The sequence below is a fragment of the Chrysochloris asiatica genome, unplaced genomic scaffold (genome assembly GCF_000296735.1).
Source record: "Chrysochloris asiatica unplaced genomic scaffold, ChrAsi1.0 scaffold00224, whole genome shotgun sequence".
Taxonomy (NCBI): domain Eukaryota; kingdom Metazoa; phylum Chordata; class Mammalia; order Afrosoricida; family Chrysochloridae; genus Chrysochloris; species Chrysochloris asiatica.
In genome coordinates, this window is record NW_006408742.1 from 4,428,264 (window position 1) to 4,446,242 (window position 17,979).

At 41.9% G+C, this 17,979-nt stretch overlaps 1 protein-coding gene across 3 annotated transcripts in view; it reads left to right on the forward strand.

Moving 5' to 3' along the window:
• Positions 1-17,979, forward strand: part of FGF12 (fibroblast growth factor 12) — an 814,886-nt gene that overhangs the window by 389,813 nt on the left and 407,094 nt on the right. Inside the window, exon 1 of one of the 3 annotated variants that reach the window (XM_006873144.1) lies at positions 15,329-16,343. The exons of the other annotated variants lie outside the window; for them this stretch is intronic. Within the exon in view, the coding sequence (XP_006873206.1) occupies positions 16,145-16,343 (199 nt within the window). The 5' untranslated portion in view covers positions 15,329-16,144. Of the gene's footprint in view, positions 1-15,328; positions 16,344-17,979 lie in introns of those variants that run through there. 3 annotated transcript variants of the gene reach the window in all.

The window sequence follows — 17,979 nt, forward strand, 5'->3', positions numbered from 1 at the left end:
TTTGTGTGCAAATCCTGTTCACTTCCTTTACTAGCTATATCTGTAGGCAAGTTGTTGAAACTTCTTTGTTCCTTCATTTCCTCATTGGCAAAATTAATACCTACTTCATAGAGGTGACATGGGAATCAAATAAGTTGATATTTATAAAGTGCTTAGAACATATTTTGGAAGTAAATAATACACACTCTTTGCCTTAATAATTTAATAAAATATTTGTTTTAATTCCTAATATCTTTATCCAGTGCTATAGTAAGATATGATTTGCGTTATCAAGATAAACAAGGCGGGTTTAGTTCTTCTGAGAATTGAGGATTTCTGTGTAGGGTCCTAGAGGATGAAGACTGTTTAGATAACGGCCCTGAGTTTACCTTGGAAGATCAAACAGAGTACATTTTAGTCTGTTTTACATGACTAATCTGACATTGTTGTTAAGTGCCATCTAGTCGATTCCGACCCATAGCAACCCTCTGTAGGGTTTCCAAGGAGCAGCTGGTGAGCTTGAACCACTGGCTTTGCAGTCTAGTGCATTAACCCGTAGCGCCACACCAGGACTCCATGTGAGTGTTATATTTAGATAGGATTTTAGAGTAAGAAGAGACCTTTGCAATCATCTGGTTAACCTCCTCATTTTAAGAAAGAAAAAATGAGCTCCAGAAAGGAAAAATAATTTGTTTAAGGTTCTATGTTTAGCAAGTAGCATCAGAGTAATTCCGCTATCTTGATTCTCAGGCCAGGATCAGATCCAGGCTTGTTGAGTCTCTTCAATATGGAATTATGTCTTCTTTTTATATGAATTATTTCAAGACTACTCATTGACAGTTATCTAAGATTTCCTGATCTATCTGGATATTGCATACAGAAAAACAAACTCTGAAGTTCATCTATGATGGGAACAGTTCTATTTTGTTTTGTGCAATCTCCACAATTAACAGATCACTTCATCATTTCTCACTCTGCCACTACCCACTCACTTGGAGATACGGGAAACCAGTTTGAACCAAAACTGGAAGAATTTAGCAGCTTCAGAGAGTATCACTGGGATTAGAGTCATTTATTCTGCTGACAGTCTCTGTTAGAGCTACTAATGGTCTTTCTTTTTCAAGTAAGTAGTCACTGTAAAAATGTCTGTGTACTTTGGGATATATTCTCCCTTTCTTTTTCTTTTTTTTGTCATTTAGAATATTTTAAATGAATGTTATTCCTGGTTCCAGGACCCTTCCCCAAATAACCTTCCATTGGGAGACTTAAAAACTAAACACCATTAGTTATTATCTTATAACAATTCCCATTTTACAGATAAGTGAGCTGATATAGAGAAAGGTTAAATGGTCTTTCTAAGGTCACACAATTTGTATCTAAAAACTGCTCACTAATGGGACACATAAGGAGTTCTGGTAGCGTAGTGGTAATGGATTGGGCGGCGAACCTTAAGGTCAGCAGTTCAAAACTACGAGCTGTTTCATGGGAGAAAGATGAGGCTTTCTGCTTCCATAAAGATTTACAGCTCGGAAACCATGTACAGGGTCGCTATGAGTCGGAACCAACTCCAAGGCACATAACAACAACAACAAAGGGACATGTGCTTCATTTCCAATTTTGTATGTAGTAACTGAAAATTGTCAAGTAGAACATGGGATGATCACTTTTAAGCCTCTTAACTCTCCTTTCTTGGTTGTGTCCGATTTGATATATTGTCTTCAACTACTTCATTGAATTTAATCTCTCTCCATGCTACTATAATTTTTTTGTCCAACTGTTAGTTTCACCATTCATTCATCCTTATTCACTTTTTATCTGTTTATTGTTATTCCCCTAAAGTTTTCCAAGTCCTGCCTTGGATGCAGCTTATGATGTTTTTGTTTTCGTCTCTAACCTAGAAATGCTAACTACAACCATGTTTTACAACACTCATCTTTGTTCTTGGAACTCTTTTCTTGGGGTATTGCTCCTGATCTTGACTTGAATGTCTCTGCTGATGGGGAACTCACAATTTAGAAACAGTTTACATAAGCACTGCTCTTCAAACCACAAGGTTCACAGTTTGAGCTGTGAGCTTACCAGTGCTCTATAGGAAAAAGATGAAGCTTTCTGCTATGGCAAAAATTTAAAGCTTTGGAATCCAAAGGGTCACTATGAGTCAGAACCGACTCCATGACACTTAACAACAACAATTTCATGGTTGGTCTGCATTTCCTTATATATCACTGCTTTCCTGAGTCCAAATTTGCCTGTGGAGACACACAGGTATCTATTTCTCTTTTTGATAAGAGTTCTTCAGACATTTGATGATAGCCATCACTTTCCCCAATTGCTCTTTTGCTGACTCTATAGTTACTCTTCAAAATGGGGCCACGATCATTAAGAAACAAATAGCATGGGCATATCTGATTTAGATTCTGTTTGGCCTTAACTTAGGGTTATCTTAACTCTTACAGCACATTGAGAATATGACTGGTCCCCTTAGGGTTTAATTTTGTCAATTCATTTTCTAAAATAGATCCTAAAAAGAGCTTTGGTTTGGGGGTCAAACAAATTGTATTTGAAATCTAGGAGTGGCGTGTACTTCAGATAATTAAGTAACCTTTCTGAACTTCAGTTTCCTCCTCATTATGTGGATAATAATGTTGCGTTATACAGTTATTATGAGTATAAGGTGAAATGACATGTGTAGTGTCCAGTATCATGTACAGTGCATTAAGAGACCTGATAGATCATTGTTTCTCTTTTTTTCCTACCCAGTGCCACCTTATGATATTGGTTATGTGCCAGGGAGTCAGTTCTAGACTCATAGCGACTCTGTATAACATTTCTGAGGCTGTATATCTTTATGGAAGCAAAATGTCTCATCTTTGTCCTGTGGTGCAGTTGGTGGTTTCTAACTGCTGACCTTGTGGTTATTAACCCAACTTGTAACCTCCCGGAGCTTCTTTTTCCTACCCTCTTCTTCCTTTTCAAATCATTGTGGCATATAGTTTGAACATAGATGGTTTTCAGTTGGTGTTTGTGCATGTCTCAAATTAAAAAGCATAAGGTTTGTGTGAAATTGTGAGATGGCTTCATCTGATAAGTGATGGACTGTAAACCACAAGGTCCGTGGATTAAGCCCGATAACGATTCCCGGGGAGATAGATGAGGCTTTCTGCGCCCTGAACTGTTTAAAGCCTCGGAAACCCTATACAGGGTCACTTAGAGTCAAAATGGGTTCCTGCGCACTTAACAATAAAAACCAACAATAGCATTTGTAAGGAAACCTCAATGACTCCTTGAATAAAATCAAGCTGAGATTCCTCCATAGTTGGCAATGAAAGAGTCTCTTAACTATCCTTTCTTGGTTGTGTCTGTCTTGATATATTCTCTGGTTGTGAGGATTAACTCATCCCAGGGATGTGCATTGAAGACTTTCACAAATTATGCCACTTATTTCCAGGGTACCACAGATTTTTTAAAGTGTTGAAGAGCAGAGATGTAAGCTTGAGGACTAAGGTGTTCCTGACCCAGGCCATGGTATTTTCAATAACCTCGTATGGATGCGAAAGTTGGACAGTGAATAAGGAAGATCATAGAAGAATTGATGTCTTTGAATTGTAGTGTTGGAGGAGAATACTAAAAGTGCCATGGGCTGCCAAAAAAACCAATAGATCTGTTTTGGAAGAAGTGCAGCCAGAGTGCTCCTTAGAGGCCAGGATGGCTAAGCTTCGCCTCTCACACTTTGGACATATTGTCAGGAGGGAATAGTCACTGGAGAAGGATGTCATGCTGGATAAGATGGAGGGTCAGAGAAAAAGAGGAAGACCCCCAACGAGATGGATCAGCCAGGTGGCATCATTGATTGCGTCAAGTGTGGCAGCAGTAGTGAGGTTTTCCCAGGATTGGACATTGTTTCGTTCTGCTGTGCATGGGGGTGCTATGAGTCGGTTCTGACTCGATGGCACCTGACAACAACAACAACAAACAGATTTATGGGTGCTGACCTAGGCATTAACAAAACTTTTCCATTGTTTTATGTGACTGGGCAGGAAAATTAATATACAACTTTACTGAAGGGCAGAGTGTAAAAAGGGAATTATCATACAAAGAATAATTTGTAACTAATAACTTGATCACTTGATATGGTTCCATCTTTGGCGTCCACAGCTCCAGACCAATATCTGATAGGCCCCTTCAAGGTTGTTTTCCTGTTCAGTTTCTGATCTGTAAAGGGTCTTTTCCTCTGTCAATCAGACCAAGCTTGAGCATATATGGATGACTTAAAAAACAGGTACACTCTCTTCCTCGGAAGTGCCACGCACAAGGGCCAATGCCACTATTATTAAAATCCTGCCTAAACTTTTGTTTGGAGTCATGGTGTGGTGCTGTTAAGATCAGCACTGGACTGCGAATTGCAAGGTTAGCAGTACAAACCCACCAACTACTCCTTGGAAACATTGTAGAGGGTCATTATGAGTCTGAATTGACTCGATGGCACTTAGCAGTAGCAGCAAGCTTTTGCTGGAGTCCTGGTGGCACAGTGGCTCACCACTCAGCTGCTAACCCAAATGTCACCTGTTTGAACCCACTAGCCACTCTGTGGAGAATGATGGGACCGTACGCGTTGGTAAAGATTACAGCCTTGGAAACCCTAGGGGACAATTCGTTTGGCTGTGTCCTATGTGGTCACTATGAATCGAGGTGGACTTAATAGCAACACGGTAAAAGTTTTGCTGCCGTTAAATCTCAAGATTATTCTTATTTGCTTTGAACCTTTTTTTGTTTTCAGGTTAAAGTTAAATGAAATCTGTAAGATACGTTTGCGGAATACTTACTATATGCAGCATAAGATGCTAAATCCTGGAGTGCTGGTGACGCCATAGGATAAGCATTCAACTGCAGTGTCTGTTGAAAATGCAAGGTTGGTGATTCAAATCCACCAGCCGTTCTGTGGAAACCCTATACAAGGTTGTTATAAGGCGTAAACAACTCCATGGCACTTAACAACAAAAACATGCTAAATCCTTTCATTGTACCTCTAATCTTATATAGAGATGTTATTTAGGATTTTATTTTGAAATACATCACTGTTCTCTTAGCAGGAATTCAACATTCTTTCCTGACTTTTATCCTTGTAAAATAGTAAGTGCTCTGGTTACTTTTCTCTTAAAGGCCAGCTTTAGCTATTTCCTTGTCTTGCCCCTTCTTAGGGATCAGAGGAAGAAATGCCAAATTGAAAAGTAGGAAAGCTAGCTGTTCTCCATTGTTGTGCTCTTAGCAAACTCAACCATTCCCCAGACAATTTCCTAGTTTACTTTTAAAGAAGTCTCTTTACTTTTGGTCCCTAACTGATTGCAATGTGTATAAATTATCTGTAATGGAATTATGACCTCAAGAGAACCCTAAAGTTTGAATGCTAACATTTTATTCAAAATATTATAAAAACACTGTTGTTACTACCTGCTGTAAGTATTGTGTAAAGAAAAAGCCTTATATAGTCATCTTTTTCCTCTCCCTTGGATAGCGGATCATTGCAATGCCTACCTACCTACCTATCACCATATCTGTCTGGTTATATACTTTGGCTTCAGCCTTTGGATTTCCTAAATACACAATTCATCTACAACAATGGCCCCTTGATTCTGTTTTGCATATGTGGGATCAGAGGGCAGACACAGGCACAGACTTGTGTGAAAATGAATGCGAAGTGAATGAGAATTTTACTGAATACTTTCACTTAGTACTCTAGAATTCTTGAAAGTTTTTTTTATTTACCTCCCCCATATTCTGAAAGAAGGCTCCTCAAATATTTTTGTATTAAGCTATCTTGCTTAACCTTGCAATTTAAATTGAGATACATGTTAAGTGCCATCAAGCTGATTCTGACTCACAGCAACCCTGTACAGGGCTTCTGAGGAGTGGCTGGTGTGTTTGAACTGCTGACCTTGTGTTTGAAATGGACTTGTGGTCTTATGCTTTATCCTACAGCATCACACCAGGACTGCCATCACTCCACAGATTAATTTATTTCATTCACTCATTTAGGTATTACCTGGTCTCAAAAGCCAGTGATTTCAATGTATTGTTTTAAATAATCTAGGCACATAGTGGTTATGAATCGGGCTGTGAACCACAAAGTCAACAGTTCAAAACTACCAGCTGTTCCGCGGGAGAAAGATGAGGCTTTCTGCTCCCGTAAAGATATACAGCCTCGGAAACCCTGTACAGGGTCACTGTGAGTCAGAACCAACTCCAAGGCACATAACCACCACCACCACCACCAGGCTTTATCGTGAAGGAATTCTATTGGAAGATAAATTTAAGCTCAGGTAGTGACCTTATTAGTTATCTCGCCCAAATTCTTATTTAATTCCCAGACAGTATCTCTAGCCAATAAAATTGTTGTTGCTATTGTTGTTAAGTGCCGTAGAGTTGGTTCCAACTCCTAGGGACCCTATATAGGATTCCAGAGGAGTGGTTGGTGAGTTTGAACCACCATCCTTGTGGTTCAAACTGACCTTGTGGTCTTGTACTTATCCTATAGCACCACACCAGGACTTTAAATACCTACAGGCATGGGACCAGTGTGGTCTCTCACTTAGTGTCTGTTATTTTCACAATGCCCAGTGGTGTGCACATGCAGAGAACAATAATATGAATTGATTATGCTTTTAATAATATGATTTTGTGTGTCAATCATATGCTGGATGCTGTAAGAGAGTGCTATTTCAAAAAAAGATGCATTCCCTGAAAATTTGGAATCTAAAATTAGAAATGAGAGCCAGTAGGAATGGTCTTACAGACAAAGCAGCTCAGTAAAGATGGGTGACAACAAGAATGTCAAGATTATCAAACCATTTTAAGGTTTAGTCTTACTCCAAAGCTTTTAAAAGCTTCAAAAATTGGCTCCTCATTATTTCTGATGTGTGGCACTTTTCTGTTCTCCTTGTTACATTCTTTTTCTTTTGTTAAGCTAAGTAAATGTGTGTGTGTGTGTGTGTGTGTGTGTGTGAGAGAGAGAGAGAGAGAGAGAGTGCGAGAGAGAGACAGACAGACAGAGACAGAGAAAAAGAGAAAGAAAGGGAGATATCAGAATGAAATTAGAACTGAAAAAATAGACCTAGATATTGGACATGGGGGTTCATCAAAGAAGAAATCTAGGTACCAGACATCTTTTTCTGGACCATCAGATTTCAGTAGACAAATTGAATTTAGAGCATTTTAGGGGGTGGTATTGATACAGCAAAATAATCCAGTTAAAAATATGAAAGCCACCTTTGAATTGATTCCCTGGAATAAGTGTAAGTGTTCACTTATATTCTTTGGCCTCATATGCATGTGAAAGCTGGGCAATGAATAAGGAAGACTGGAGAAGAATTTATTAATGTGAAGTATGATATTGGTGAAGAATATTGACTATACTATGGATTGCCAGAGGAACGAACAAATCTATCGTAGACGACATATAGCCTGACTATTCCTTGAAGCAAGGATGGTAAGACTTCATCTCATGTACTTTGGACATGTTATAAGGAGGGACTAGTCCCTGGAAAAGGACATCATGCTTGGTAACATAGAGGGTCAGTGAAAAAGAGGAAGACCCTCAACTGTGGATTGACACAATGTTTGCAATAGTGGGCTCAAGCGAACACCAACTGTGAGGATAGTGAGGGACCAGGCACTGTTTTGTTCTGTTGTACATGGGGTCTCTATAAGTTGTGACTGAATCAATGATACCTAATAATAACAACATTCTTTAGGATGACCTATACATCTGCTTGACTTAAAAAGGGTGGATGGATCATTTGATAAATTATTTTATTCATCCAATATTTAATGAGCATCTTCTCAATTATAGGCACTGAAGATAGGAAAAAATAGAAAATACCTCTGCCTTAATGGATTTTGCATTCTCATAGGTTATCTTCTAACCATGCTTCTGTTCCAGAAGGATAGAAAGAACAGTGGAAATTAGAGAAGAACTAAAATTATGGGGAGAGTGTTGTAGCAGATTTTCTAATGTCCTCAATCTAGCCAGGGAGAAAAATATCCAAGCTCCAAATTTCCCTTAAATCGCACTAAGCAAACCAATGTAAATTTTTCAGGAATGGGAATGCAGAAAATGTGAATTTATTCCCTTGTACATTTCTTTAATACCTATAGTGTGATGCTGTAGGATAAGCATGAACTACAAGGTTGTCTTGGTCTGTAATAATTGGCAGTTCAAATCTATCAGCCACTCCTTGGAAACCCTATACAAGGTCACTATGAATCAGAACTGACTTGACAGCACTTAACAACAACAACATAGCTTTCTTATAAGGCTCAAGTTGAGTTACTGAAATAGGAGAGTATTTGGATGCCATATGCCACTTCATTAGAAGATCTAAAGGGAACAGAGTGTCCTATCATGACCAAGTGGGGTAAAGCCACCACCTTAGCTAAATGGCCAGAGAGAGGTCAAAGCTGAAGAAGGTAAGGAGTTGAGGCAACTGTGCCCCTCTCCCTTCAAACATAGAATGGTCTCTTCAAGGTCATTCACAAGAGTATGTAAACCTGCTAGAGGAACATTAGAGGCTATTGAAATGACAGCTGAAATTCTTATTTTTGTCAGTGTAATTGTATCTAAAACAATTACATAGACGTTTAGGTCAGAAGACTAAGATTATAGTTATAGATCTTCACGGATTTATTGTATGACCTTTGGAAGTCGCATTACTTACGAGAGTCTTCTCAGTTTGTCTGTAAAATGGGCATACTATTATCTCAACTTTCCTCATAATGTTTTTGAGAGTCTCAGTGAGCTAATACATGGGAAGATGATTTATAAATAGTAACATGCTCATAAATGTAAATGATTTTAATATTCTTATTGATTTTATTTGTTTTGGTACATGCTTATAATTATTTATGGCATTATGATTTTGAATGACATGTTTTATAACATACAGGTCAAAGGGAAGCTCTGGAAATATGCTTTATGGGTTTGAATCTGAGCTCTATCAATTCTTAGCTGGGTGACCTGTATTAATACAACTTAACCTCTCTGTGCATTGCTTTCTTCATTTATGTAGTGGGTTAAGGACAGGACTTACTTCATAAGATTGTTGACAAAATCAATGATTGTAATTTTCTTTAAACAGTGCAGGACTCTTAGCATTGGATTAAGTTCTGTTGAACTGGTTTGGACTCATAGAAACCCTGTATAGAGTTTCAACCAACAACCTTGCAGTGCAAACCAATCTTGGGGCCTAGTGCCTTATTCCACAGTGCCACACCAGCATTGGATACACATTAGTTATGTCTCATATTTCTTTTATCAATATAGACATTCTCTAAAATGAAAATATTTCTGGACAATGAAGACACAACTTTTCATTTGTGCCACAAAGGGGCATTAAATCTATTCTCTTTTCAGCTTTGGGAAATGACCCAAACCAAATGGACATATTATATAGAATTCAATTGTTAAATTGATGCATTTGTTGTTGTTCTTGAGTGCTGACAAGTCAGTTCCAACCTATAGCACCCCTGTACAGGTTTCCAAGGAGCAGCTGGTGAGTTTGAACCATGCTTCACCCACAGCACCACACCAGGGCTCCAGATTGATGAATCAAGTACTATCAATGAATTTTCTATAAAAAGGATCTCACAAATGATTAGAAAGTAATTGTTTATATTGCTTTTTCCAGGCTATTTTAAGTGCAGTGTCAGATTACCAAAAGTCAGATTAAGCAAGCTAAGCAAAGACCTATTTGTGCTTACTTACTAATCTGTAGTGAACACTTCCACGTTTTTTAAAACCACATGAAAGATTCTATTTCTAGATCTCACTGCCATATGCCTCACTCCTAACTCCACAGCACCTTTCTACAGAATCAAAGCCTCTTTTCAAATTGACAATCCTTGACAGACCTTGAATCCCCAGCCAGCAAGGTAAGCATGAGTGAAACGTAGGTGAAATTATTCATTACAAATTAGTAAGTAAAGCATGAGTAAGCCCATGCTTGCCTTGACTATTGGGCAATAAAAAAATATTGGGCAATAAAAAATTAAAGTGCAAATACTATCTGAAAAAAATTAGTGGAGAGATCTTTTGGCTACCAAGCTTCGTTGGTGGCAGGGCCCAATGAGCTCACCAAGCTTTCAGTCAGGGGCTGATTCTCAGGTTAGGATGATGCATGAGCAGTGCTAAGCTCCTTTGTGCTCCCAAAAGACAAACACCTTGACAATATTCCTCTAATGAAAATTCTGTTTGCCATTATAACATCAAAGTAGATTTCCAACCTTCATTAAATATATTATGTCCAAGAGTGAATGATGATGTGTATGAACCACTAGGTATGTTGTTCTGTTTCACAAAGCCTGGATTTTATAACAGGGACCTTGTTTAAATAGGTAGTTTAATGACAACATGCACATTCTCATACTTTGCATTCCATCTTCTTTGAAGTTTGCAACCGTAAAGGGAGGGGGGAGGTATTTGTAGGGATGCAAGTATTGTGATTAATCTATTTTGTAGATGTGGTTTTGAGAGGTTGAACGTCTTGTCCAGTCACAGCTATTGTTAGGTAATGCCCAGTCAATTTTGACTCAGAGTGACCTTATGTCAGTAGAACTGCTCCAGATTGTTTACTAAACTATAATCTTTATGGGACCTGATTGCCAGATCCTTCTGTGACAGAAAGGCTTGGTGAGGTTGGAATTGCCAGTCCTTTTGCTAGCAGCTGTATACTTAACTGTTGAGCCACTAGGCCATAGCGACTTAAACTGTAAGCTTGTTGAAGGGCCAGGGAAATGTCCAGGTATATAGCTTCCACCTAGAGATTAAAATATTGTACTGAACATTATTCACACTCAATACAAAGTTTTATAGTGAATGACTGCCAGACTTCTCATGATAAGATTTATGAGTTGTAAGATTTGGCCTAAGAATAAGAGACTATTCAACACTCTGGCAGGGTTTCCTTCCCCCCCCCCCCCCCCCCCCAAAAAAAAATAGAAACAACTAAATCTGTCCATGTTTACTAGTTTAGAGGTTTGAAAGCTAAATATAATAAAGTTAAATATTGCTTTAATGAAGATTTGAAAACTTTTCCCAAAGAAATTCAAATCATACTTCCTCATTTTGTCTTCAAAATGATAATGGGAAATTCTCAAGTTGGTCAAAGGAAAATGCATACAAGCAAGTCATTGTTATTCTTAGACAATGGCCTTTAAATTACATCATTGTTCTACTTAAAATGTCATTAGATTGATTTAAATTCCCTGTTACCCCCAAAATGCAAAGATATTAGTGAGGTTTTAGAAACTGTGGTGGTGTAGAGTTGGTTCTGTCTCATAGCGACCCGGTATTGGGTTGCCAATGATGTAAATCTCTCTGGGAGCAGAAAGCCTCATCTTTCTCCCTAGCAGTAGCTTGTGGATTTGAACTGTTCACCTTATAGTTAGCAGCCCAACACATAACTACTGCTAGTACCCATGGAAGAAGATTTTTTGAAATTTAGTTACCCTAGATAGGCAAGTGATGAATTTTCTAGTTGCAAAAAGATTAGTTTTAGTATTTTCTGAGTTGAATAGCCAGGCATTTAGGTCCTGGATAAACTTCTCAAATTTCTTTTCTCTTACTTCTTCATTTCACTGGGAGAAGGAAGCAAATGATGCTGATGATGACTTGCAGGGCTAAACAGCTCAAACGCACTCTGAAAATAGCTCCAGTAGTGTGAGGGGAAAAAGTAAAGTCTTTTCTGTCTGATGGAATCAAAAACACCACATTCTTTTAATAGAGATCTGAAGACAGAAATAATGTCACTCTCAGAAAGCTGACATATATTGTTTTTGTTTTGTTCTTGAAATGCCTACCTTGATACTGTCATGTCAAGACAGAGAAGAGAACTTCAAACATCGACTGCTTTCTTTATCATTTTTCCTGCTAGTTCTCTTTAAACTGCAACATTGGTTACCTTCTGCATCAAAACATCTTCATTTCTCAGAAAACTACAGAAAACAACAACAACACACATGAAAAGCTAAGTGAACACACATTCTCCTTTTAAGCCTTTTCGGAGACACAGGGCTGCGCTATTATTCGGGCCTTGTGTAGGGGTTTGGAGAGTCTGGGTTTACTTCTCTCTACTGGTACTATTTACATTGGATGTATGTATCTATTATACTCTCAAACTCTTGACACTTGAAAAACCTGTTAACATTCAAATTCCTGAGATCTGTCCATAGAGATTCTGCTTCAAGTTCTAAGGAACCACCAGGAATCTGCATTTTTAACAGGCAGGTGAATCTGATATAAGTACTTTCAAAACAATAAATACTGTCATCATCATCTCTTACATTCAGTTGGCATTTTCCAGTTTTGAAAGTGCTTACACTTACATAATCCAATTCTGTGAGGTAGATGGGAATGATTATCCCCGTTTTGAGGATAAAAAAACACTCCAAGTTTAGCTGTGATTTCCTCAATGCCTCATCATATACCACTCTTTTGCCAGTTCCTCTGGATGCCTTCCCTTAGCTGACCTTTTTCTGTTTTAGTGTTGGAATTATAAAAGCCTGGAAGCCCCCAAAGCTAGTCAGTACTATCTGTGCCTGTCTTGCTCAAGAATGAGACAAGTCTTTTGGCAGCCAAGGAAAATCATTTTATTTGTGGAATGTGGGTATTTCTCTAATTGATAGTCCCCATATGGTTTCACCAATTGATTTTAAGTAAACCTCTTTCTTTACCCAGATGCACTTTTGAAAATGTGTTCTGCTTCACTTTTGAAGAACGAATATCCTCCCCCTCCCAACACACACACACACACACACACACACAACCCCTTCCCCACAATTGTCTTATTCTGTACTGTTAGAATCCCAAGGATAAGACCTAATTTAGGGGCACTAAACTGCTTCAGGGGATTTGTGTGCTTCACACTGACAGTTGGGATTCCCCTCTCCCTGGGGATGCCTTGCCTGTTTCATTTTCCTCCCAGCTGTCTGCCCCAAGATCCCCTGTCTACCAGTCTCTGAGCTTGCTTTGCTTAGCTACCAGATTGGTATCTCCAGGCCCCCAAACACAGAAGGGCTGCTAGACACAATGCTTGGTCTCAATTTTATAGACCACAGATTTTTCTTATTGTCCAAGCAAATCTCAGGCCCACAGTTTTGTCAATACATCTTCAGAATTCCTGAGGCCCCTTGGGTTCCCTACAGCCTTTTGCAGTAGTTTCTTTCCAAGGACTGCATTTTCCTTGCCCTCTGTAAAGTATATTCAACATGTAACTGTCTCAGCTTGAACTGCTTTCATTGACTCTTTGGCAACCATGTATTGAGCTACCCTAGATGCCTAAGAGAAGTGTCTGTGAAGGGGAGTTGAGGAAAGATTGTAAGCATCAGTTAATAGCCACTCCCAGACTTTAGCATGAATGGAAGGTGGTTTCTCCTTTAATGTGACTGAAATCTTCCATGCTCTTTTTTTTTTTTTTTTTTTAAACTTAGATGACATTCTCTCCTCTGCTGCGTTTTCTATAAGATCCAGTTGGCATTACAGGCAGCACACCTGGAGACCTAATTGCTCTAAAGCTGGCTTCTGCCTTTGCTTACATCACACTGCACACCACCCCATTATCCCCAGTGCTCAGGGCTTTCTTGATTCCTCTGTTTAGGGACTGCACACACTTTGGAGTTTTCCGGATAGAACCAAGAAACCTAGGTTCCAAGAAGATCAAAACAGTTTTTCATGTTGTGAAATGAGCTGAAGGTGGGGGCCTAACAAGAAAGCCCAAGATATCATTGTTACTTTATCCATTGCTCACTGCCTTCCTAACTAAACAGACAATTCTACGTGTTTCAGTTTATTGAACAGAGTATGGACCCTGTTCTTTCAGCTCTCCCACCCTTAGCCTCCTCTTTACACACCAAGGGTCCTTTAACTGTCCGGTTGTGTTTTCTCTTGGGGGAGGGACGGGACAGACCGACCCGAGCTGCAGTTCCCTCACTCTGCCTCTGAGAATTTCTCATCCAAACCTCAATCACGTAGGATTGCGTAGAGAGGAGAAAAGGGGAGAGACTGGAGACAGAGAGGGGGGAGAGGGGTGACTAGAAGGAAGGAGAAAGGAGTCTGGGAGCTCAGAGTGAGGGAGGGGTGGAGGACCCCAGCGAGCTGCCCTTCTTTGCGCTCCTGGAATACGCCCCCAGCTCGGCCCCACCTGCGCACTTGCGCGCGCTCTCGCCGTTCTGAGAGAGCGCTGCTGGAGGAACTCAGCGGCCGCCGGCTCTCTGTCCCACCCGCGGTCTCGGTGGCAGTTGCCCTAGCCTGGACTTTCCTGCAGAGCTAGCGCTCCAGACAGGCGAGCCCGGTTGTCCAGCGGAGGCAGAGGAGGCGGAGAGCCTGTTTGGCTCAGAGCGCCCAGAGCTTCTGCCCATGAATGGGACTCCACCCTGAGCGCCCCCTCCGGGGCCCGAGGAGGCAGTGGTGCTCCAGTCGGGGGCGCCCCTCAAGCCTGCGCTTCTGAGCAGACACCCGCGCAGCAAGTTGGGCGAGTTGGCAGCTGCCGGCACCTGCCTTTTGGCTCTAACCCCTGAGTCCGAGTCTGGCCCCAAGGGCCCCGTCTGAACGCTTTGCCACCTCCTACCATCGCTCCCAGCGGCCTAGGGCCACCCCCCCTCGGCGCCCCCCGGCGCCAGACCATGGTGGGCAGCTTCAGCCCCAAGCCGCAGCCGCTTCGAGCCGACATCGCCTGCAGCCAGCCCCCACCCCACTCAAGTGGACACACGGATGTTCGCTGTGTGCCGGTCACTTCCTTCTTTGCCCAGGATGGGCCGCGCGGGACTGAGTGATCGGCCTCATCTGATCTGCTGCCTGTGAGCTGCTGACTGCCGGGGCGCGCGAGCCTGGGGGGCCCCGGGCAGCAAGGCTATGACCTGATCCGGAGCCCGCCAGGGCGCCCCTACCCTCTCTCGACCCCTTGCTCCCTCCCAGCCTGTGCCGAGATCCGGCTTGGTGTGGCGGCCCTGGACGGACCATGGTGGGAGCTCCAGTTAAAGGCGTGTAGGCGCCGAGCTGGAGAGGACACCTTCAGCATCGCTGCCTTTTGAGGGGGCTTATTTAGACTACTGAGTCATTCCAGATTTAGGATTCCCTAAATAATCACCAACTGTGCCCGTCTCGTGCCGAAAGCCAAGCGGAAAGAGAGAGCACCGGCTCTCAGGACCCCAAGGATCCCCAGCGCGTTCCTCTCCTGGGTTTCCTCCCAGGGGTGCTTGGCCCTTGAGGATCTCCCTTTCTCCTCCCCTCCCTCCTTTCCCCCCCTCAGTCCCTCCCTCCCTCCCTCCTGTTCTTCCTTGCCTCCTGCTTTCTTTCTAGCTTTGTTGGCGGGGAAGTCAAGCTTACACCGCATCTGGAAACAGCTGCCCCCGCCCCTCGCCCCTTCCCAGATTCCAGCTAACCGCTCACACTTGGTGGCTCGGGATTCCAGAACTCGGGTTGCAGACCCCTGGAGAACCGCAGCCACTGCAATGCATTCCGTAGACCTCACTCAGCCGGGACGGACCTCCTAATCTCCAGAACTGCGGGCCGCAGGGAGTTAATTGCTGCCTTCCTCCCCTTCTCTCTTGCGGTTGGTGGCTTGTTTTCTAAAGGAACGTTTTATTCACTTTTTAGTATTTTCCACCGGGGACGTTACCCACCTCGGTCCAGACTCTGCTTTGTAAACGGGTTTTATATGAATATATGTGTAGATATACTTTGGACACCTTACAACGTTTGCGCCTCTCCAACAGGCACAAATTGTTATTTTGGACATTCTTCTTCCCTTTCCATTTGGTACCCTGAACGCAGTGTGACCAAACTCCCTACTGCCCCTTGGACACGGATCGCCTTGGTATGCAAGTTTGGGGTGCAAGCGTCTAGTTAGCTGGAAGGCCTGGGACCGCTCCATCCCTGCCACCAGTGGTCGGGGAAGTTTACATCTGGATTTTCACACATTTTGTCGCCACTGCCCAGACTCTGACAAACATTTTGTGGGCACCGGGTTTTCGGTACTGCAGCCTCCTCAAATACTAGCACTGCCTCCCCTCACCTGCCTTGTCCCTACCGGCCGTCGAGGTGCTGCCCTTGCCCCGGCGGAGCTTGATCAGGAGGGCGCAGCGGAGCCCGGGGCCTGGGTTCCCGCACTGAGCAGCCATGGCTGCAGCTATAGCCAGCTCCTTGATCCGGCAGAAGCGGCAGGCGAGGGAGTCGAACAGCGACCGGGTGTCAGCCTCCAAGCGCCGCTCCAGTCCCAGCAAAGACGGGCGCTCCTTGTGTGAGAGGCATGTTCTCGGGGTGTTCAGCAAAGTGCGCTTCTGCAGCGGCCGCAAGAGGCCGGTGAGGCGGAGACCAGGTCAGTAGAAGCCCAGAGAGTTGACTTTCCAGAGGATGACAACCCTCTTCCCTTCCGCAAAGCACCTAGGGATACCTATAGAAGGAACCCAGGATCCCTATTACCCATTCTAAAACCCTTCACTACTAATTCCCATCCTCTACCAGTTAATAGCTTCTGGGTTGCTTATGAAGGAAAACACTTTCTACCTTGATGATTCCGTGGTCTGACTAGGGAGAGTTACTACATGTGTAGATGGACCTGGTCTAAAATAGCCTGTAGAAAGCTTCACTTTCATTCTATCTCTAGCTGTTATTTATATTTCAGATTCTGTCCATCTGTCCTGTCTATCCATCCATCCATCCAACCAACCACTCACCCACCCAACCAATGCTTAGTACTATCTACTGAGGCTCTAAAGTTAAAAAAACTTTCTGTATACATCCTTCACAGAAGTTAGCCTAGACTTTATACATGCTAGACACTTAGCCAACACCAGATATGCTTAATTTTAACCTCTTTTTTCCTAACTCTTCACGTGGTGCCATGCACAAATTTTCAGACATCCCTATCAATTTCTCACTTCTCTGCTTCCCTATATGCCCTTCTCACTTTCTTTTACAGAGACTGCCTTTTCCCTATTCTCTTCCTCCAACCACTGTTATGGTTTCCAAGGGCTCTTAAGTTTTCTCTCCTATTCCCTCTGCACTGCCCAATCACACTGTGGAGGCATTGTGGGAAGAGCAGAATATTTGGAATTTGGCCTCAGAGTATGTTAAGCAAACTTCAGACTTATGGCATGGCCTTTCTGAAGCTGATTTCCTTCTGTGACCATAAACTCAAATAGCTGGTCTTTGATATGTGTTTCGGTGCAAAAGAGAATTGAGTATCTTGGATTTCAATATGATTATTCTAAACTCAAGTCAGGCCAGTGTCCCAACTTGATAGCATAAAAACAGAATTGTGGAAGTCTGGGCTTCCACCAAACTTTATTGATTTTTCTGGGTGTGGCCATGTCATGTGCAATTTTCAGATGCTATACTTTTTCTGTGGGCAAGCAAAAAGAAATACTATCTATGAGGCAGCACTGTGATCAGTTGACTGAGTGAGGCTAGCCTCTTTACAGCTCTGAGGACTGTGTTCTCCTGAGTCTTAGGAGTAAAGCTCATGGACTAACTTGATTGGAATAAAGAAAACACTTGCAAAGTTTGCATAAGTGTGATTAAGCATTAGTTTAGAAACTTGGGACCAAGCCTTGTGAAAACATCATCTTATTCCATTTGCTATTACATTTTCATGGTATTAGTCATTTCAGAGTGGACTCATTTTCTTATTCTGCGATGATGTTCAAGTAGTAAATTTGAGAAGTAAAAAATGTGATTATCAGGTAGTGACCCAAGGCTTGAGCCACAATGATGTTGTTTTCCATCCAGTTAATGTAGAGTGCTCATTTTATAAAGTGAAGATTTATGCAAAGAAATAGTTATCTCTGTACAATAAATAATTAATATTCGGAGAAAATAAAATCCCTGTCTTCTTGTGGAGGCCATCTTCTTTCAGGGATTTTGTGGCCTACAGGGGACATTAAAGCTCTGCATTCAATGTGCTCCTTATTTACCAGTCTCTGAAATTTATTCTTGTACTGTAATTGGGATAA